Raw genomic sequence first — 21,799 nt, 5'->3', positions numbered from 1 at the left:
TTCATAGGTTTTTCTACAATATTTTCTCTTTGCAATTTTTCAAAGTAATTTTTTTATCATTTCCATTCTTTACTGTTTAATCTTTCTCAGAAGCACAAGTACACACACACACACACACACACACACACAGCACAGAGGAGTTCCCCATGACAGCTCGGTGTTCCAGATTCATTTTACTGGGCTGTCTCCGTTTGACCTACATTTCCACTATTTCACAATATTACCACATTCCGGGAAAAGCAACCATTTTCTCATCTGCTTCATATTTTGATCCACATGTCACACTAAAATGGAGCAAAAGAATGGGTCTCAGACAGACAATATGAGCGCTTTTTTTGAGATGCTGGCCTTATGCAAATACATTGCATGGTTTCCAAAGACGAGCCTGTGCAGTGAGGCTACGACCAGTTGTTTGGCGCCATCTGCTGGACAGAGATGAGCTATTGCAGGTTGGGAAAATCAGATCTGACTTAACGAGCATCAGGCGCTTACTTCATCCCTGGACCTGTTCTGAACAAATTGTTTTCTGCTGGAACAAGGCTCTATATCCCTTTATGAAAAATCTCTCCAGCTTCTAATAAATATCTCAGACGCTAAGGGGTCGTTCCTACTATTTCCATTTCCTCTGTCGTTTCATAAAGTGCCTTTGTTTGATTTAACCAAGCAAGTCATGAGAATTAAGGGGCCCTATGACAAGCAGAAACAATTAGAGAGCAGGAGCCGTGTTTCCTTCATCGTTGCATCCATAGAAACCAGCATAGCGACTTGCATATGGTAGGAGCTCTGAAAGTGGTTAGTTTTTGTTTGTTTTGTGTTTATGGCTTTTTTGAATGAAATAATAAGTAATTAATATCTGAAGTGTGGGAATATGACACACAGACATCTTTATTTGAAGGAGAGAGATTTTTCTAGACTTCTCTGCCTGGGTGGGTGGGCAAGAATGAAAAACCTCTTAACTTGGAACCCTCTCCCCACCTCTGAAGTTTTTAATCTGTTAATAAGGGAAGAAATACTAAATAGAAAAACAAATCAATAAATTCCTGGAGGGGGCAGGAAAGAATACGGATTTGGCATTACAGGTACTCCATGAAACCTAGCCTACAATTAGAGAAATATTAGATGCTCAATATCCTTTTTAAAACTGGTAATTAAAATATTTGCCCAGTGTGATGGTTAATTTTATGTATCAACTTGGCTAGGCCAGGAGGCCCAGTTCATTCATGAAACACTAGTCTGGGAATGTCTTGGGGTAGGTGAAACAGGACACAGATGGGGAACCATTTTCCAAACTAGGCTGATGGTCCTGCTCTGGAAACAGCTTCTCAGCTGAGTGATAGCTCCCTCAACTACAGCAGAAATAAATCCCCTCTTTGCATCCTCCCCCTTAGGTGAGGCAGACCTTTTCTTTTAATGGGAGATTTTAAAAGCTTAACAAAGAGAAAGCGAACCCAACAGGCCTCCCGTTCCAATTCAACCTTGCTTTTTTCTTTTCTCCTTTCCCACAGTAGAGAACTTTCTGTAAAGATATATTTTAGATGTGATTAATATTTAAATCAGTAACCTTGAGTAAAGCTGATTACCCTCCATAATGTGGGTGGGCCTCATCCAATCAGTTGAAGCTCTTAAGAGGAAAAACTGAAGTTCCCCAAAGTGGAAGGAGTTCTCTTCAAGACTGCAGCGTAGAAAGCCTGCCTGAGTTTCCAGCCTCCTGCCCTGTGGAATTTGGACTCAAGACTGCAACATCGATTCTTACCTGAATTTCCAGCCTACTGGTCCACCCTATGAATTTCAGACCTCTCTGTCTATCCCGACACCGATATCTATATGTATATCTAATATCCTCTTGTTTTTTTCCTCTGGAGAACCCTGACTAATACACCTAGTACGGCACTTTAATGTGTATTCTGCACCACTGGTCTCAAACGTTGATGGGCATCAGGATCCACTCCATTTGAATCATTCTCTGGAAGGACAGCCCAAGCATCTGTATATGTAACCAGTTCTGCAGTTGGCACACTAAGTTTAGAACTCTGATGTGCATCACGCCAGACTGGATTAAGAACTTCCGATGCACGTTATGTGCTTATTATGTAAAGCCCAGAAAAGCGCAAGGGAACTAACATTTGTTAAACACCTGCTATGTGACAGGTACTGGACTGGGCTCTTCCTACTACATTGTCTCCTATCTCCCCCACTCCTCTTAATGGTATAGAATAACCTCATCACCTCAGCACGCTCAGGTAACTTGTTCAGGACACTCATTCATTGGTTCATCAGATGTTTGCTGAGCAGCTACTATGAGTCAGACACTTAGCATGGCCCTGGGGATAGTAAGATGATTGAGACATGGGCCCCTCATGGAGCTGAAATTCTAGAAAGGGTAACCAATAATAGTCAAGTGAACAAGATAGGAATAATATCGTAGGGCATGTGAAAAGTGCCATGAAGGCAACGAGTAGGGTGAAGTCACAGAATACCTGTGGGTGGATCCACCCTTAAATTAAATTAGTCAGAGAGGGTGAGATGGAGGCTCGCTGACACCTGAAGGAAGCCAACTGAAGAGCAGTGGTGTGTGGGGCGGGGTGGCATCCCAGGCATTGCTGGACAGGAACGCGGTCAGAATTGCTTTGCTACAGTCACATTGGAGCTGCCTGTGCGGTGGAGGCATCTCAAGGAGGCAGGTGGATGTCCCAGTATGAAACTCAAAGAAAGGGTCTGCCATGGAGATGTGAAGTTGGGAGTCAATCAGCGGAAAGATGGGAATTAAAGACACAGGAATGATGAGACCATCTGGAGAGAGACTCATAGACAGAGGGTAGAGCCCAGGACTGAGACCTGAAGACGGCAGGCACTGGAGAAGGTCAACAGGAGCAGTACCTGCAAAGGAAGCTGAGGAGGAGGAGGAGAACCAGGAGAGATGGGTGTCACAGAAACCCAGCTAGTGCATGACAGGGCTGGAGTTCAGAACCGGCGTCTACGTCCATTGCCCTTGCTTGCTCATGGCAATTTGGCTCATCTGGTGCATTTGGAGAGTTAAACGGTAGTGCTATGCAGCTGTATCACACTCTATTAATCACGTTGGCATACGTTAGCTCAGCTGATCCTTATGAGTTTGGAAAGCGAGCAAGGCAGGTGTTACCTGTTTGACCGGTGAGGACACTGATGCTCAGAGAAATGAAGTAACTATTAAATGATGGAACTGGGACCTGAGCCTAAGTCCTCAGACTGCTGGCTGAGTATCTTTCCTGCTTAGTCAAAACCCTTAGAGATCATTTTTATGGCTCCTTTGTCATCATCAAAAAATGTGTCTTTTTAAAAAAGCATCTGCTGCATGAAACAGTGTGCAAAAAGAATTATTCAGTTGTTGCAAATTACTGATCAGAGGGTTCTCTGTGACAAACGGAGGCAAAGTAAGAGGACCCATTCTAATGCCAGAGATCTGGACCTGGAGAAACTGAGAAAGAATATAGTTATGGATATTTCCCAAAAAAACTCATGCATTTTATTTTTCTTGACCTACAATCTGCCAATCAGAGCTCCCAAAGCTTTCTCTCGACACCCTGGCTTCCGATGCACCATTTTAATGACTTTAGGAAGACTAATGGTTGGCTGCCGAAAAACCTGGGAAAGACTCTTCAGCCTCAGGAACTGAGGGAAACACAAGGAGCCACTGACCTGAAATGTAGTCCAATGTTGCTGAAAGAGAAAAACCCCATCTCAAAACCATCTTGTAGTTTGAGGGGGCTGTATCCTCCAAACACAGGAAGAGATGACAGTCATTGTGGAGGGATGGGTGGTCTAGGACAGAGGAAGTCCACTTTCAATCATGTGGAAGAAATCCAGCCACCCTGAGGCAGCCGTCGGGGAGACAGGGAGGGTCCCAAGGAGCCCAGCCGTTTGCGTCTTCCCAGATGTGGGGATAAATAGTTCTCTGAGATGGCTCCAGTTTCAGCTACCCTCTGACTGCACCTGCAGAAGAAACTCGGGCGAGAACTGCCTAGCAGAGCCCCATTAACCCCCAGATTCATGAGCAAAATAATCGTCACAGGTTTAAGCCACACTTTGGGGGTGGAGGGGTTTACACATGCATAGATAAATAGACAACTGTTAAACCCCACCACATCCCCAACGTGCACAAACACACACATACGCAACTTTGGTATTTAAGAAGCATTTATTGATTAATTTCAATGAGAAAGCCACTGTTATAGGTTCTATAGATATAAAGCTGGGGCGGAAAACCCCAAAACGTGATTTCTCCCTTAAGAGGCGTACAAACTAGTAAGAAAAAAAGACCAAAAACAAACAAAACAAACCCCCATGAACACAAGGTTAAAAGTGCAGTGATAAAAGCTCGCGAGGTTTTACAGACACAGAGATGGGGCTCCTAAACCAACCTGAAGAATGGCTGGAGGAGGTTTTAGCTGAGCTGAGTCTCAAAGAAGAAGAAGGTAGGAGTCAGGAGAAGAGGCAGGAGAATGGGGGTGAGCAGACGGCATCAGAAAGGCACCAAAGGAACACGCACATGCAGTGTGGGCAGGGTCAACCCCTTAGGGTGGCTGGAAATGATGCTGGAGAGGCAGACAGGGTCGTGTCACTGAGAGCTCACTAAGCTGGTGAGAGGCGTGGACTGAATCCCCCAGGATCCATCAATGTTGCAGCAGGGGTGTGGCGTGGTCACATCTGAGTTTAGAACAGGCCTCTTTAGCAGCTGGCTACTGAATGGCTTGAGGGGAGAAAAGTTTGGAGGAAGAGGGATGGGCTGAGAAAGCATCAATGAGGGCAGGGTCACTGTGTACTGGAGCAGGCATGTCCCATCTCTCAAAAGCCAATTGAGTTTTTAGGAATTTGGGGGAGGGACTGTTAAACCTTTGATAGCTTGAAATCAGCCATGGCGAGAGTATTTACACCACTGAAATTGATAAAAGCTACAAATCTAGGCTCCCCTCAGAGCCAGTTGTTAACCACTGGACAGCACACCACTGATGGAAGCAGAGATGTTGATGGATTCCAGAAAAACTTAAGAAGTAAAGGGACAGGCCTTGATGGCTCACTCAACATGGGGGAAGGGTCAGAGGTGCCTCCAAATCTCTAATGTATACGAGTGGGTGTATGTTGATGACATGAGTTGAGATGGAGAATACAGAGGAGAAACCAACTGGGCCAAGATAATGAATTCAGGGGTTGTAACATGTTGATTTTGAGATGCCTGAAGGACTGCAGTGAGCAATTAATTACAGACGTCTGAAGCTTGGGGGAATGTATGAGCAGGACCACGAGAGAGAGAGAGGTTGTCCAGGGTGAGGAAGGAGAGCATTGAGTGTTAAGCATTCAAGGTGCCGAGCAGAAGTATCGGAACACAGATTTCAGCTGTGAGGGCGCTCTCAGGAGGAGCACCCAGGAGCAGCGTGAAAAGCACATAGAAGCCAAGCGTATGACCACGGGTGCCAAATGCAGCAGAGGGGGTCAAGAAAATAACTCAGAGTAAGTATCTCTAAGTGATAAACCCTGTTTCACCAACGTGAGGAACAAAAAGTAGCATTTCTTTAGTATTCAAACCACAGTGACAGTAACCTCTCAGCCTTCTCATTGCCAACGGCCCATTCTAACATTCTTAGGGTCCCTATCTCACAGAAGGTCTAAGAACTCCCAACGTGCTTACACTGTCCCAGGAAATGTCATTTCACAGAGAAGAGGCAGGAGAGGCGGCTAGCCCTCCATGGTGTCTCTGCGAAAAGCTACCAGTTCTGTGTCAGAGACACTTGAAACCAAGGATTGCTGAGGCTGCTGCCCGCCCAACAATATGGGATGCAGGAGGCAAGGATGTCTTTGTCCTCAGTATTACCTTGAGCCACAGTACTACATGCCAAAGGAGGCCAGAGCTCCAAGGACGCATGTGTGCATGTGCACGTCCACACACACACACACACACACACACACGCAGCCATTTCCCAGGGACCCCATGTTGCTGGGTGTCTGGGACAGGAGCAGTCACAGCATCAGTTACCCTCTGTGCATGGAAAGCTCCCCTCCCCCTGAAATCCCCAGGGTCCCTTCCCACCATCTTGGTCTAGGTCTACCCACTTCATTAGTCATGTTAATACATATGAAAGTGGATGGGCCTTCCCCATTCCAATATTTCCTCATGGGAGGGGGGTCAGTGAGGGTTCAGGGTGCTGCCACCCTTCTAGATTTCTCTGCCCATTTATTTACTTCTACCCGAGGGTGGTGAGATGACTTGTCTGATTGGTTAATTTGGGAAGAATCAACCGGGCACATTTATTCCCCCCTTTTCCTCTCGGGAGTGAGCTGTCCCAAAGAGCAGAGCTCTGCTTTTCTCCTCCAGCGACCCAGGGATGAGGGAGCCTGGAGCCCTGACCGGATGGATGCATCTATAAAATGCTAAAGCTCATCATTAGCAGGCCAAGTTCCCCAGTCATAGCCACACTCTCCAGCCAAGCCTTTATCAGTCATAAAGGAAAATGCTAATCTTCCATCTGCTTTTCTCTTTTGTCTTACTTCTCAATTTGTTCAGAAGCCAGGCAGGAGGATGAGGGCTATTTTCTGAGCCCTCTCAAAGACCGTGACAGAAGAACAAAGAGAAAGGATTGAAATGTCAATATCCTTCTCCCCAAAGCTTTTGGGCTTCCAGGCAAATGCCAGGACCACCCCAGCAACTTTCAGATATGGGTCAAGGCATGGAGTCTGCCTCAAGCCAGCATCTCAGCCCTTGCCCAAGAAAAATTAATAAGTAAGTGTGCTAGTGCACATTCACTCCGAAACCTTACAGCTCGGGGACTAAAAGGGGCCACTCCAGTGGCTCTTCCCGGAACAAACAAGGTCTGCTCCAAGATGCCTCGGTTTCCCCATGCCACAAATAGAAATGGCTAAGCAGCTTTGAAATGTCAGCTTCTTCTGCTAAAAACAATTCTACACTCTGTTGTACATCCATTGAATCTAGCAATAGGAGGTCCTCAGGGGTCTTGGACAGAGCAAAAGGGCTCTCAGCCAAAAGCAGTGAGGAAGCGCTGAGCTCTGCATGAGGAAAGCTCATCAACATATTAAAGGCCATGGAAAGCAGAGGAATATCCCAAGTTTTGCTTAACAGAGGCTTTTTGACCCACAATCTCCCCTTTCAGGCCCAAAACCTAGGAATATGCCATCACACATTGAAAGTTCAGGGATTCAAATATCCCTTAAGACATTTGGGTACAAAGAAAATGAACTGGCAAAGAGAGTCACAGAGAGGCGGGATTTATCTAGTGATGGAGTTATTTTTAGAATGGCAGGGACTTCCATATGCTTCTAGGCCCAGCGAAGAAGGTTCCAAGAAAGGTAAAGATGGCCAATAGGAGAAACAGAGAATAAGTTTTGGAACAAATCCCTCAAGGAGTTTATAACTGAGTAGTTTTTACTTGGAAAATACATCTTGTATCAATGATAAGTGAAAGGAAGTGAAACTCAAAACGTGTGAGTTTTAAATGCCACATAGATGGCTAATCATTCTTTTATAATATTTCTAAAGAAGTTGGCATAACAATTCCAAGTCACTCTTATCATCAATATTTAAAACTTAAGGAGCCAGCCTTGATGGCCTAGCAGTTAAAGTTTGGCGCACTCCACTTCTGTGGCCTGGGTTCGATTCCCTGGTGAGGAACTACACCACTCATCTGTCAGTAGCCATGCTGTGGTGGTGGCTCACACAGAACATCTAGAAGAACTTACAACTATACACAACTATGTACTAGGGCTCTGGTTGGGGGGGGGGGGGCGGGTAAAGGAAGAAAAATGGAGGAAGATTGGCAGCAGATGATAGCTTAGGGTGAATCTTCCCCTGGAAAAAAAACAACAAAAAAAAAGGGACACAGCTGGAGCCATTGAAGTGGAATAAGTTTAAAAAGCAAAAAGACTTAAGGCAATTATTTTTGAGATTTGGGGAGTTATGGATAAAACTCCCAATCTCTACAAAAGGCTCCTACAATGAGCATCAAGAGGTTTACCACTAGCATTCAGGTTTCTCTCCAGAGCTGTGGTCCAGGAAGTCAGAAGTTGCAGCTGCCACCCAGAGGTTGGTAAATTCAGAAAACCACTGCCGTGGTCACAGATGCCCACAGCTCCAGGCTGAGAACAGAGGAACTCCTAGCCTCTGTGACACGGGGAAAGCTTTTAAGGGGGTATGGGCAGTGCTGACATTATCTGGCACAGCCTCTGTGGCCCTCTCCCTCCTCCACACCCACCCCTGCTCCTCTCCCCATCAAGAATCAACAACAGGGGTTGGCCCTGTGGCCAAGTTGTTAAGTTCACGTGTTCCACTTCTGCGGCCCAGGGTTTCACAAGTCTGGATCCTGGGCACAGACCTAGTACCGCTCATCATGCCATGCTGAGGCAGCATCCCACATAGCAGAACCAGAAGGACCTACAACTAGAATATGCAACTACGTACTGGGGGCGCTTTGGGGAGAAGAAGAAGAAGAAGGAAAAAAGAAAGATTGGCAAGAGATGTCAGCTCAGGGCCAATCTTTAAAAAAAAAAAAAAAAAGAATCAACAACAGGGCACCCAGTTACAGATGGCCAGATGGAAGGCCTGCAAACCAGCACAAGAGGGTCAGGACCCTGGAAGTGGGAAGGGTGAGACAAGAGCACAGAAGGGTTATGGGCGATGGGAGGGTAAAAGGAGGTCCAAAGGGAAAGGGGCTTTCTTCCCTATCATAAGATGGTGGCTACATTGGAGCAAGAAGTATAGTCTGGGGCCACTGGAGAAAGTGCAGCAGGGAGCTAGCTGTATGGAGCAGAGGGGCCATCGCTACAACTCGCCTTGTGAACTCTATAATGGGCTGGAATGTACTGCTGGAAACTGAGGGTAAGATTTATATGTTCTTCCAGACTTTCTGGGTGTGCTCGCGTTAAGACTGTCTGGGCAAGGGCTATACTGCTCCCTCCGTCTCGTGGTAACATTGTAGGCTGAAGAGCTACATAAAATGATCAAATCAGGGCTCTGCCAGTAGATACAGGGCGTTTGGGTGAATTAGAAAAAGGAGTTGCTTCCCTGGGAAGACATGGCCCCAACCAAAGCACATGGCTTGGTGAGTACAGTGCCAGCTCCACTTCAGCCTGCATTCATCCCCATAGCCAAGCACAACTGTGCAGTGAGCAGCCTGCACAACCGTACACAGCAGCCTCAATCAAATCCTAGCAAAGCTAAACCACACTAAACTCACGTTAGAGAATTTATTATATGCAGAATGTTTGGGCAGTCTTATTCACCATTTAGTCATTTTTTATTAATGGTGGTTCCTAGTTACCATAAAAAGACCCAACAATTTGGAAATAGTGTTGAGAAGGATAGAAGGATTCACATGCTGCTCCAAAGATTGAAAGATTCTAATTCCACAGGAGAGATATAAATCTTAGAATGAATGAAGGGGAAGCATGCATTGAGCAAACCAATGTTTATAAACAGAAGAAGGAGCACCCTAAGATGATATCTCCTAAAATCCAGAGGAGTCAGACAACTACAATTAGCACAAGACTTCAAGTAGGATGAATCATACTGAGAAATGGGTTTTTGATCTTGAAAGTTGACATGAGAACCAGGGATGAGAACTAAGCCGCAGATCTGCCAGAGATGACATATTACAAATAATCGAAGCCACCAAGGGAATATATTGAGACAGGTTGCCTCTCACCTGCCCGCCCTTGTCTCCAAAAACTTAGGCAAAAGAAGCAAGTGAGGCATTAAGGGGCATCCAGGAGACAAGATGGGAAGGAGGGAAGCATTTTTTCAGTTAACGGAACATTGAGGTATATGTAGAATTAGGTTTAGAACAAATTTTCTCCTCAGATTCTCCAGAGTCTGATTCATTTCAAGAAATACACGGCTGACCACATAAATTATGTTGTGGAGCTTAGAAATAATGGTCACCTCCTCAGAAGGTCATTTTTACATAATAAGTTTATTTAACATTTATGAACACATTTAATCATACAAAGACAAGAAGACAATTTACTGTTACTGTTTATTCTTCTGAAGTCGATGGGAATTGCTTGACTGAAATCTCCAAATCCTAAACCTACTTTTCCCGTCCTTCTGACGGCTCCATGGCCTTTGACACTGTTAATGAGCCGCTTCTTCTCTACCCTTTTCCTCCCTTTCCTTCTGGAACATGCACAGTTTCATTTTTCCCTCTCTGGCTCCTCCCTTTGTTTCCTCTTCAACTTTCTGTTTCCTTTGAGCCCTTCTTAAATTGGAAGAATTCTCTAGAATTCAGCCCTCATAGAGGAGATTTCTGAGGATGACTCTTAAGGCCATATTTTCAAGCCTAATCTTTCTGCTGAGGTTCAGACCCATTTTCCCAAAGGATTATGGATGTCAAGCACCTGTCCCACAGGTACTCCACATTCCTCAGACAGGACTAGTCATCTTCTCGCCAACGCTGCTGTCCATCCTGTGTTTTCCATCTCAGCTAATGGTCCTACCGTTACCCAGAGCAGAAATTCTTATCTTCCACAACTCTCTTCTCACCTGTCACATCCAATCATCCCGAAATTCTGTCTACTCCCCCTCTATAGAAGCTCCCAAACTTCTCCCTCTTTTCATGATAGAGTCAAACATATGATAGTTTCTTGTAGGTGAGATGAAATCTCCTTATATGTCTGATTTCAAGCTTACTGGGATGGGGCCAGCCTAGCGGTGCAGTGGTTAAGTGCGCACGTCCCGCTTTGGCAGCCCAGGGTTCGCTGGTTCGGATCGCGGGTGCGGACATGGCACCACTTGGCACACCATGCTGTGGTAGGCGTCCCACTTATAAAGTGGAGGAAGATGGGCATGGATGTTAGCTCAGGGCCAGGCTTCCTCAGCAAAAAGAGGAGGACTGGCAGCAGATGTTAGCTTGGGGCTAATCTTCCTCAAAAAAAAAAAAAAAAAACTTACTGGGAAAGGCCTAACCTTAAAAAAAAATTTTTCCCTGCTGGTGAATCCCTGAAATTCCTTTAACAGACAAAGCTTTTATCACAAAATTAGAAATAATCCTAAATGCAAAAGGCTGGAAAGGTAACACCCTAGACTGAAAGCACACCAAATTCTCACTGCTGTGTCATATAGCCTTCCAGTGGGAAGGGTTGATGGGACAAAGAGAGAGTGAAGGTGCTAAATTAGAGGGTGGGGGATAAGAGCAGGGAAGAAAGGGTCCCAGGGCAGAGAGTAGTCGCTGGGTGGCATTTCAGCAACACACAAAGAAAGTACACTTGAGCCAAACAAGCCAGAATCAACTAAAATATACTTTTTCCCTAAAGGTGAATAAAAACATTTACAAGGATGGGAGCCAAGATAGACAGGAAACCATTTTATAAAAAGATTCACAGAGACTCTCCCCTTGTTTCTATAATAAACAGAACGGAGCAGTTTCCCAGAATTATAATAAGACCCCATGAATGGGAAGGCTCTAAATTTATGCGAGATCTCCGAAATTCGTGCAGTAGGAAATGCTGCCTGAGCACTTGCGAGTTCGCAAACAGACCTTCCTCTTGGAGTTTTCACAGCCAGCTCTTCAAAACTTGGCCCCCATCGCCATGCTAGTCCACGAAGATCTAAGGGTCTCTGTAAGAAGTGTATTTTGGCTGAGACTTTTTTCCCACCTCCCGGGGTCGGATCAAGTTAACTTAGTGAGAATTGCTTTATGTGACTTCTGCATTGGAACAACTCTTGTGTAATCTAAGTTATTTTCTCCCTTAGTTCCCAATGGAACCAGAAAGAGGAATGGATGAGGTCAGGAATAACAATGGGGTAATTAGTCGCAAAATTTAAAGCTATATCAGCTGGAGAATTGAACCATGGACCTTAGGAAAGAAAGAAGTGTGCTCCCAGCATGCAGTTGTGAAGATCTGAGGAGACAAGCCCCAGAGAAAGCTGTGTTACTACTCACCAGGGCATCAGGTCTATAAATTTAATAACTGTCTACTGGCCTCAGATGAGGGGAACAGGAACTCTGTCCATGAAAAAAGAAAAGGGTTACTGTAGCTTGGTGAGAGGAACACTGAGTTTTTGTGGGTATGAAAGGCCACAGGCAATCCAGCTAAGGCAGGTTTACTATAGTCTGTTGGAAAGCCATTTATAAATATATTTCTTCATGAAAACAGGGGACTTGTAGCTTTTCAAATTGCAAAATCATCTATGACAATTTAACTAGCCAAGCATGATGTTAGCCTCTACAGAAGTACGATGGTTCATTTTATGTGGCAACCTCTTTGGGCCACAGGGTGTCCAGATATTTGGTCAAACATTAACCTGGGTGTTTCTGTGAGGCTGTTTTCAGATGAGTTTAACATTTAAATGAAGACTGCGTAAAGCAGATGACCCTGCATAACGTGGGTGGGCCTCATCCAATCAGTTGAAGGCCTGAATAGAACTGGAGGCTGACCCTCCCCCAAAGAAGAGGCAATTCCCCCTGCCTGACAGCTTTGAGCTGGAGCACTGGTTTTTTCCTGCCTTCAGATTCAGACGGAAACATCCTCTTCCTGGGTCTCGAACCTACTGGCCTTAGGACTGGAGCTACACCAGCGGATTTCCTGGGTCTCCAGCTTGCCGACTGAAGCTCCTGGAACTTTTCAGCCTCCATAATCGCACGAGGCAATTCCTTATAATACATCTCTCTCTCTGTATATTTACATCCTACTGCTTCTGTTTCTCTGGAAAACCCTGATCAACTCAAGAAAGAAAAGCCTACACTGAAATTAAGGTAATTTGGCTCTAGTAAAATAGGATACCAAATATAATGAACCAAAAGGAATTCTCATTTTTTCAGAGCTGGGGAAACTAAGAGATCACCGCTGCCTCCTCTTGACCTCACCAATGAAGAGAGCAAGGCCCAGGGCACTCTGTCCCTTCCTGAGTTCTCAGGTCGAGCCCGGGGGGCCTGACAGCCACGCTCGTGTCCCCCACTCCATCATGCATTTCCACAGAGAAGTGAGACATCCCATTTTGGAAAAAATGAGTGAAATGGAAAAAAGATAAATCACCTGTGCTCCAACCCTGACAGATGAATTATTTAATCAGAAGCAAGAAACTATGTAGAAAATGAGACACCCAGGCCATTTCTCACTCCTCAGGTATCCAAAGAAGATAAAGGCAATGCTTTTCAGACCATGACCAAGAATTGTGGTGTCTTATAGTGATTATTTTCCCAATTCACTGGCTCTGGCTAATTAACAATTTAAGAGAAAATTTTGCTCCAGGAACTCACAACAGTTTTATAGCAAAACAAGGAAACAAGGATTTAACATTTAATCCATGCTCTGCTTTGACTTGATAGAAAAGGTGGCAGGGACTAAGGCAGTGTCTGTGTGTACATAGTGGAAAGGAGTAGGAAGGACTTAATCTGTAGTATTATTACTATGGTATTCTTATTTAATATTTACAGAGGACTTAAGGTCACCAAAGGATAAACACTCAACTCCTTCCTGATGAGTTGCGTCTCACAATTTAGAGACTTGGGACAAAGGAGAGGAAGGAAGAGCAGACCACACACACACACACACACACACACACACACACACACACACACACACGCTGTGCTCTGGCTGTTCATAAACCAGAGCCATTGTTCCAAGGACTCAAGACAGCTAAGGCTGCTACAAATTAGCGGCAGGTTTGACCCTAATCCCAGAGCCTCACTCTGATGGAAGCCTCGACTACACATCTCACTCCTCATACTGGCAGATGCTGCAAAGCCAGATGCCAGTAAGAGGAAAACAACTGATTAGAGCCATATCCATGCACTTGTCAGAGTCCCCGTTTCCAATTCTTTAGAGTGTATACCTAAGAGTGGAATTGCTGGATGCTATGGTAATCCTGTTCAACTTTCTGAGGAACCCATCCTCTGAATATTTGTAGCCAATGGTGAACTGAATCTAACTAAAACTGAAACAAAGCCCAGAGCCAGCTCATCTACAGAGTAGACTATTGACATGGCCACTGTACCGGTGGCCCCACAGAGGAAGAGGCATACCCTTTACCGGTCATAGTTATTATTTATTTCAGGCTCTAGTGTTCTTTTTGGTGGTGTTTTTGTAGCTCTATTGAGGTATAATTTACACACCACAAAATTCACCCATTGTGAGTGTACAATTCAGTGATTTTAATTATGCTGAGAGAGTTGCTCAATCCTTATTACAATCCAGTTTTAGAATATTTTCATCAAGCCCCAAAATTCCCTCAAGCTTGTATGTCATCAAAGTCACTCCAGGGACCCACAGGTCTGCCTTCTGTCTCTTTATATTTCTCTTTTCTGGACATTTAATGTATCCGGAATCATAGTATAGGTAGTCTTTTGGATCTAGTGGTTCAAGTATGAGTATTAGTCTGCTAGCTCAGATGTGCATAAAAATGTTACATATCTTTATTTTCTCTCCACCCAGCCCGTGCCCTAGGAGCAAGTATAGGGAAATCCACTTGCAGGCATCCCTGTAGCTTTGAGTGGAGACTCTCCTTCCCTATGGCCATGCAAAATCTAGAAGGGCTTTTGATACCCACTGGAGCTTGGGCCATTTATTGTTCAGTCTATTAACTTTGATGCTGTTAACCTCATTATCCAACCTACAGGTTCTTTTAGGGAAAAAGCAGGTTTCTTTGTTATTTCCAGTGGACAAGACTGGACTCCAGAATCTGCTGAAGCTGTGGGAGCAGATTCCCAAGGTCCAGTAAGCTGCATCACATAGCTATGCCCTTCCAAGAGCTTGCCATGTGTCCTGGCGCTGCAGCAGCTGAGGCCTGAGTCCTTGATGCTCATGGTACCACCAACCTTCACCCCTCTTCCACTCTGGAGGAGTCACCCTTCCCTCCAACTGCCGTGAAAGCCCTGCACCCCACCTGGGCTCCCTCCCCTCCCCCTCCAGGACCCCGGGAGTCAACAACGTCCTTAGCGAGACTGGACTTTCTCAAAAGACTAGAAAAAAGGTTGGTCTTCCAAGAGTCTCACAATGCCCTTGAAATAGGAAACACAAAGGGACTGCCTGCCTTTTCCAAACAGAGGGGGTGGGGAGGAACACAGAGATCATGAAACAAATGACTGTCTCAATAAATACCCTACCACACTGCTTTGCATTCACTTACCACAAACCGCATCGGTGAACAGCTAAAAGCATGCTGTAATTTCAGTTTTCTTAGCTGCACTTAGATTCCATCTACTCCAGGAAATGTGAGAGGAAGGAGGAACCACCCTCGACTCTTCCGCTAAGACACAGAGCTGGCTCTAACGCTATAGCACCGCTAGCTTCGACAATAGCCACCCACTCTGTGCCCCAGGCAGTGTTCTGAGGGTTTCACAGCAGTATCCTTTTAACCCTCACAGTGACCTTAGGTAGCAGGTGCTGCAGATCCAGATCCCTTATTTAAAGCCTTTGGAGCAAGCTCTGTTTCAGAATTCAGAATTTTTTTGCACTTTAGCAAGGTAATACAATCCATGTAATTTATACAACTTAACATTCCAAGAGAGTCTGCAGTAGATCTCACACAAACTAATTAATGTTCCTTCAATGAAACAAATAAATAACCACATCAAGTGGTCTAAATACTGTAAATAACTTTACATCAGTTTAGGTCATGTTTTGCCTCCAAATGAACTAAGAAATAAGAAAGGCTTTTGGTTCTCAGAACGTTTTGGATTTGGGACATGTATTATAGGCCCCATTTTACAGATAGAGAGAATGAGGCACAGCAAGATGAGGTAACTTGTCCAAGGTGACGTAGCTCAGAAGTGGTGGGGGTGCTCCACGCTTCAGAGGACTCCCGCCATGCTGAGAGCAAGTGGGTCAGGAGAAAACTACCTTGATCACTCTCTCTACCAGAAACTCACCCCCGACCTTCCCACTCCACAGCGTGGGCAGCCTTGTGTATGAAACCCCCTCCTCCTCCCGCCGCCCGCCTAATCCAGAGCTTCTCTGATACTCATTTTATCTCACCTAAATACGGTTTAAAATAGTAGAAGGAAGCCCCAGGCGCCCCTAACAGGCCCAAGAGGGACCCACGGGAATTGGGTGTGGGGGCAGGTACCGACTTGAGAACCCTCCCTGCCGTCCTCCAGGGGTGGCGTTAAAGGCCTGGGAGGGGGAGCCGGCGGCGCGGGGAAGCCGGCGAAGCCAATCTCGATACACATAGCAAAACTGAATCCTTCCGGGAAGCCAGGAGAGGGCGCGTCCGCCTTTTCCTATTTGCATGAGTTTTTTTTTTTTTTTTTTTCATTTTCCTCCAGCCAGTGAGCAGCGTGGATGCGCAACCACGTGCTGCGTATTCCCAAAGAGTTGAGCAGCGTCAGCCCCTTGGTTCGTAAACCAAGTTTTTACCCCCGTGTGAAGTCCTTCAAGGTCTTCCGCTCGAACGTGCTCCTAGCCTCTCTCTGTCGCAGCCCTCCTGGTACCCCGCCCTAATTTCTGTTTTCTTGTCTCGCACGAGGGTCTTGTTGCCGGCAGCACTGGCTGCACCGCCTTGGCCGACCTTGACCTGGCGATCAGACGCCTTTTGCGTCCCATGTCTGCGTCCTTGCTCATCCCTTCTCGCGGTGCTTAGGATGCAAACAAGGACAGTTCTCCCTCCTTCCTCGTCTTGTTTCCTCCCTTTTAATTCTACTAGTAATCCAGAGGCATCTTCCTTCCTGCGGTACAGTGGATCCACACGGCAGCGAAGACTGCTTCCCAGATACAGTCCACCTCAATCCAGTAATCCCACCTGCTTGGGGGCACTTGAAGCATCCAGGCGTCAACAGATGGCCTGATCCCTGGGAATGAGAGCCCAAGAAACATCCTGCCGACTTTTTGTTTTTAACGAGAGGTTTATTTTAAGGGCAAAATCGGGTGGAAAGCCATGCATGGTCAGTTAACTAAATCGAGGTGTAAGCCTTTTTAACAGAAATGGAGACTTCCTTCCAAGGACGCCTGGGACCGTCCTCCTCTTTCCGTGGGGCGCAGCGACCCCCTGTGGCTCTGGCCTTCGATAGGCACCCCCGCAAGAAAGACCGACTCTGCACACTTTGATTTTAATTAGTAATTTATTTTAATTAACGCTGTCCGTCACCGTAGCCACGTTGACACCTTGGCGCACCCCGCTTGGCCTGGCCTCCAGGCCTTGAACCTCAGGACCCGCGGCGTTGGGACTCTGCGGGCGGGGGCAGGAGTGAGGAGGGGCGGGGCCTGCGGAGGGCGGGGCGGAAGGGGGAGGTGGGCGGGGCCTGAGGAGGGGCGGGGCCCGGGAAATTCCCCGGCCTGGCACCGCGGTCAGCTGAGCAAGCGCTGGGCGGGGTCGCGAGGCAGCACGTCAGCTCTCGCTGTTCGCAAGCACCCTGGCCGATCCCCTAGTCTGCATCCGGGTCGGGAGCCCTCCCCCAGTGGGCGCGATGCCGAGGAAGCAGTGACCCCCGGAGAGGCCGGAGCGCGGGCGCTGGGTGAGCGGGGGCGGGGGGCTCCTTGTCTGCCCTGGAAGCTGTGCCTGCCTGCGCCTCTGAGGCTGTAGGATGTGGGTGGCGAGGGGTGGGGCGTCCCCTCCGGTGGGAGGGCTGCCCCTGGGGACTCTACAGGCGCCTGCCGATCCTGACCTGGTGAGAAAGGGCAGCGGGGGCGGCCATCCCAAAGCGTCCTTCCCCTGTTTTTCCGGCCTGGCTGGCCGCAGGTGACTTCCTCCGTAGGTCACGAAGGTGGTTTAAGGGTGACATCCTCCCGCAGGTTAGGAATGATTATACAGCCAGTTCCTCATTATAAGGGACGTGGTTAAGGGTACGCCTTTGGAAGACATAAAATCTACTCTAGCTTTATGAGATGGCCCAGGCACACCGAGGAACAAGTGACCTCTCTCTAAGGAGGTGGGATTACTGAACAGCTGAAAGGAATCTTCATAAACCGTTGTGTCTAGGAGAGCATGTGTGTATGTATGTGTTTTTGGGTGTGTGTATACATACGTAGAGATAGACACAGAGAGACAGAATATGAATATTTAATGAAGCTGAGAATCCCAAAGGAATTGGTTTTACTGTCGGAAGTGTGTGAGCTGGACACAGTAAACATCCTAGGAGAAAATGAAACCCGGGTTCAGGTCTGCCTTCTTGACCGGGAAAACTGTTGTGTGGAAGTGTATGCCACAGAAGTGTTGGAGAATGAAATGGAAACCCAAAGCTGTAAAACAGTAAGGCGGTGTTAGGGTATCAGAAACCTCGGGTCTGGTTAAGCCAGGCGGCACTATTAACAGAAGAATCCCCTTGGCTCTTTGCCCAGGGACAGAAGAGGGAGGGGGCCCTGGCTACCTCCCAGGATGTGCCCAGTTTGTAGTGGGCCCTGAGAAGAGGCCAGTGCCAGGGACTTCCCTGGAATGGGCTAGGCAGGGGAAGTCTGAATGTGGCCTTTAGAGAGAGGACAATGATTGGAGTCTTTAGGGGTGATTGATCAGTTTTTCTACTGGGCCAATGTTAGCCGTTCTTTGTATATTGTGTACGATATTTTAAAAGTAGCTTCTTTTTTGTAACTGACCTCAGGTTGCATATTATGCTATGGAATCCAACTAAACCCTCTAGAAAACGAAAATAAACTTTATTTTTGAAAGGAGTTGGTCATCGTATTACAGTAGTCCCCCCTTATCTGCCCAAGGTATGTTCCAGGACCCCCAGTGGATGCCTGAAACTGCGGATAGTCCCGAACCCTGTATATACTATGTTTTTTCCTATACATACCTATACATACATTAATTTATAAATTAGCCACAGTGAGAGATTAACAACAATAACTTCTCTTTGGCATATCCAGCATCACTACTCTTGCGCTTTGGGGCCACTATTAAATAAAATAAGGGTGACTAGAACACAAGCCCTGCAATAAGCCACAGTCATCTGATAACTGAGATGGCTGCTAAGTGACTAATGGGCGGGTAGCATATGCAGCCTGGATACAGTGGATAAAAGGATGATTCACATCCCAGGTGGGACAAAGCTGGAGGGTGTGAGATTTCATCACGCTACTCAGAAGAGTGAGCAATTTAAAACTTAGGAATTGTTTATTTCTGGAATTTTTCCTTTAATATTTTCAGACCATGGCTGACCGTGGGCACTGAAATGGTGGATAAGGGGGGGACTAGCGTATTGCCTTCTGTTGGTGTGGGGAAGACGTCCATGTGTTTGGTTGCATTTTAATATATGGGCGCTAAGAGAACGCCCATAGATGTTATGATACAGTGATATATCAGAGAGAGTGCACTTATCTTTCCTCCTCTACAGTGACTCTGCATTTCTTCATGAAAAGGCCTATCATCATCTTCATGAAGTGCGAAAAGGAACATTTGCCTATAGAATGTAGCCAGTCATGAGAAGAGATTTCTATTTGCCTGCGTGGTAGGCCATGGAGAAGTGGAGTTGGGATATAAGAGTCTATCTTCTTTATGTCCACATGGACCCCTTAGTAAAGTGGTATGCTTAAAATAGCCTCAGAATATGCAGTATCTAAGCAAGATTTCTTAGTGTTTTTAGTGTACTTTGCAAAATTATCTAATATCGAAGCCTAAGTATTCAGTAGCACCTTTATTGTGTAACAGGGTTGAGTTTTGGAATCATCCTTGATACTCAGTTGCGCCCCTTATTAAGTGACGATGGACAAGTTGTAAACCTCTGTAACTCAGCCCCATCACTTGTAAAATAGCTCTCTAGTTGAGTGTTAGTGAGGGTTAGAAACTGACAAGTCTGGTCCCGTGATTCAGACATTTTAAGTATCCAAAAATGTGTTAGTTCTCCCTTTCCTCTTAGCCAAAAATACAAGAAATAAAATATGGAGTGTTTTTTTTTTGATGGCATTATTGAGATATAATTCACGTACCATACAATTCACTCAAAATATGGAGATTTGAGCTTAAAGATTTGCGTGGGAAAATTAATTTAATGGTACTTTGCCCATGTCTACAAATATATATGGAAACCCTCTTGAATTCCTCGTATTAGGATTTCTGATCATCATATCATGCCCTTCATTTCCACCTCCATTTCCCAACTCCTCGCTGTACCCCTTTATACACCCATATACACAGACACACACATGCACACATATACACAGTGAAGCTAGGATATACTTTTTTTGCTTAAAAAGGAAGAATCAAAAATGTTCAAAATATAATTGGAGAGACAGTAGACAGCTTTTGGAATGCTTATTAGCAATTGCTAGGAGATTTTTGCAAGACTCCTGGGGACCCCTTGCAGAGGAGGGGGCAGCTATATTTTCAGTTTTATGACTTTTCCATAGGAACTGCTGCCATGTCCCACCAACCACTTAGCTGCCTGACTGAAAAGGGGGACAGCCCCATTGAAACCACAGGAAATGGACCCCCCCATCTAGCTCACCCAAGCCTGGACACGTTCACACCAGAGGAGCTGCTGCAGCAGATGAAAGAGCTCCTAACTGAGAATCATCAGCTGAAAGGTGAGCAGCACCTGGCCCCATGTTTCTTCCTTCACCCCAGGGCCTTCAGGCACGTAATCCCTTTGTAATTAGGTTTATAGGTGAGGTGAGCTCCCTTCGCTCTATCTGGTTCCCTGGGGGGAGAAAGAGCACAGAATTTAGCTTTTAGTAAAGCTATAACTGTTTCCGTTGTTTACTTTTGGATACAGGTAAGAATAAAAAGTACTTTATGTATCTCAGGGAAATGGCATAATGTCATTTAGCCCACTTAAAAGGAAAAAGAAAGAAAGCCTGTTGTTATAGTCATGCACCGCATAATGACGTTTTGATCAAGGATGAATCGCATATACGATGGTGGTCCCATAAGATGAGTACTATATAGCCTAGGTATGTAGTAGTCTATACCATCCAGGTTTGTGTAAGTACACTGTATGATGTTTGCACAACAAAAAAATCACCTAATGATGCATTTCTCAGAATGTGTCCCTGTCGTTAAGTGACGCGTGACTGTATTACAGAGTTAGTCCTAAATATTACCTTGTTAAGAGAAAGTGTGCTAATATCTCAAGCCATGGCTTTTGGCAGGACCAATTTTCAAATCTAGGAGTGCTAGACCTTAGCCCTTCTAGCTAATTAATAGGTGTTTGTGCTAAGTGGAGGTACACAAATGAGTTGTATTTTCATGAGACTTTTGGGGACTAGAAATGACATGACAGCCACTAGTCCTGTCTGGAAGCAAAAACTACTCCTCCTGCTCCAGTCTTTTTCCAGCTGACCCTTGGGCACAGGCCAAGCATCGCATGTGTAGATTCAGAGCTACATGGTGGAGTGGTCTAAGGTGAGGTTTGATTCATTAAGTCAAGTCTGGCCCCCTGGTGTGTGACACCGTCACTCTGAATCCCATACAGAAGCCATGAAGCTAAATAATCAAGCTATGAAAGGGCGATTTGAGGAGCTTTCAGCCTGGACAGAGAAACAGAAGGAAGAACGCCTTTTTTTTGAGATCCAGAGCAAAGAAGCCAAAGAGCGCCTAATGGCTTTGAGTCATGAAAATGAAAAATTGAAGGAAGAACTTGGAAAACTAAAGGGCAAAACAGAAAGGTCATTCGAGGTGAGCAGACTGATCAGTTGGGATTTTATTTTTATTAATATTTGTAGTGGAATCTTATTTGTCTAGGGTTCTAGATCCAAACTTTTCATGGTTCAGGCTAGATGAGTGTTTTGCGTTATCTTGAAAGAAGTGTTCTTGCTGAGAAAATTGGTTGCAGTTTTAAAGGTCATGTATAATCTCTGTTGGGGGAAAGAAATTTATAAAGCTTTGACCACATTGATTATAGTCAAAAGAATGTTGTATTGGTTATAAATCAATATTTTATATTCATTATAA

General features: G+C 45.7%; 1 protein-coding gene and 1 long non-coding RNA gene across 6 annotated transcripts in view; one reads left to right on the top strand and one right to left on the bottom strand.

The window, feature by feature from the left end:
- LOC139080490 (uncharacterized) overlaps nucleotides 1-15,253 on the bottom strand; it is a 64,613-nt gene extending 49,360 nt beyond the window's left edge. Inside the window, exon 1 of the long non-coding RNA XR_011535036.1 lies at nucleotides 15,107-15,253. This is a non-coding gene — a long non-coding RNA (uncharacterized lncRNA). The remainder of the gene's footprint in view (nucleotides 1-15,106) is intronic.
- Nucleotides 15,254-17,200: 1,947 nt separating this feature from the next.
- OPTN (optineurin) overlaps nucleotides 17,201-21,799 on the top strand; it is a 34,938-nt gene continuing 30,339 nt past the window's right edge. For 2 of the 5 annotated variants that reach the window (XR_011535032.1, XM_070601226.1), the window contains exons 1-3: nucleotides 17,201-17,429; nucleotides 20,257-20,433; nucleotides 21,321-21,523. Coding sequence is in view for 3 of the 5 variants with exons in the window: in XM_070601226.1 (XP_070457327.1) it covers nucleotides 20,268-20,433; nucleotides 21,321-21,523 (369 nt within the window). In the remaining 2 variants the exon portion in view is untranslated. Of the gene's footprint in view, nucleotides 17,583-19,244; nucleotides 19,359-20,256; nucleotides 20,434-21,320; nucleotides 21,524-21,799 lie in introns of all 5 variants that reach the window. The other 3 variants (XR_011535033.1, XM_070601228.1, XM_070601227.1) reach the window with 2 other exon arrangements.

This window comes from Equus przewalskii, chromosome 30 (genome assembly GCF_037783145.1).
Source record: "Equus przewalskii isolate Varuska chromosome 30, EquPr2, whole genome shotgun sequence".
NCBI classification, from domain to species: domain Eukaryota; kingdom Metazoa; phylum Chordata; class Mammalia; order Perissodactyla; family Equidae; genus Equus; species Equus przewalskii.
The sequence above is the reverse complement of the archived record's forward strand: the minus strand, read 5'-3'. Positions and strand labels throughout refer to the sequence as shown.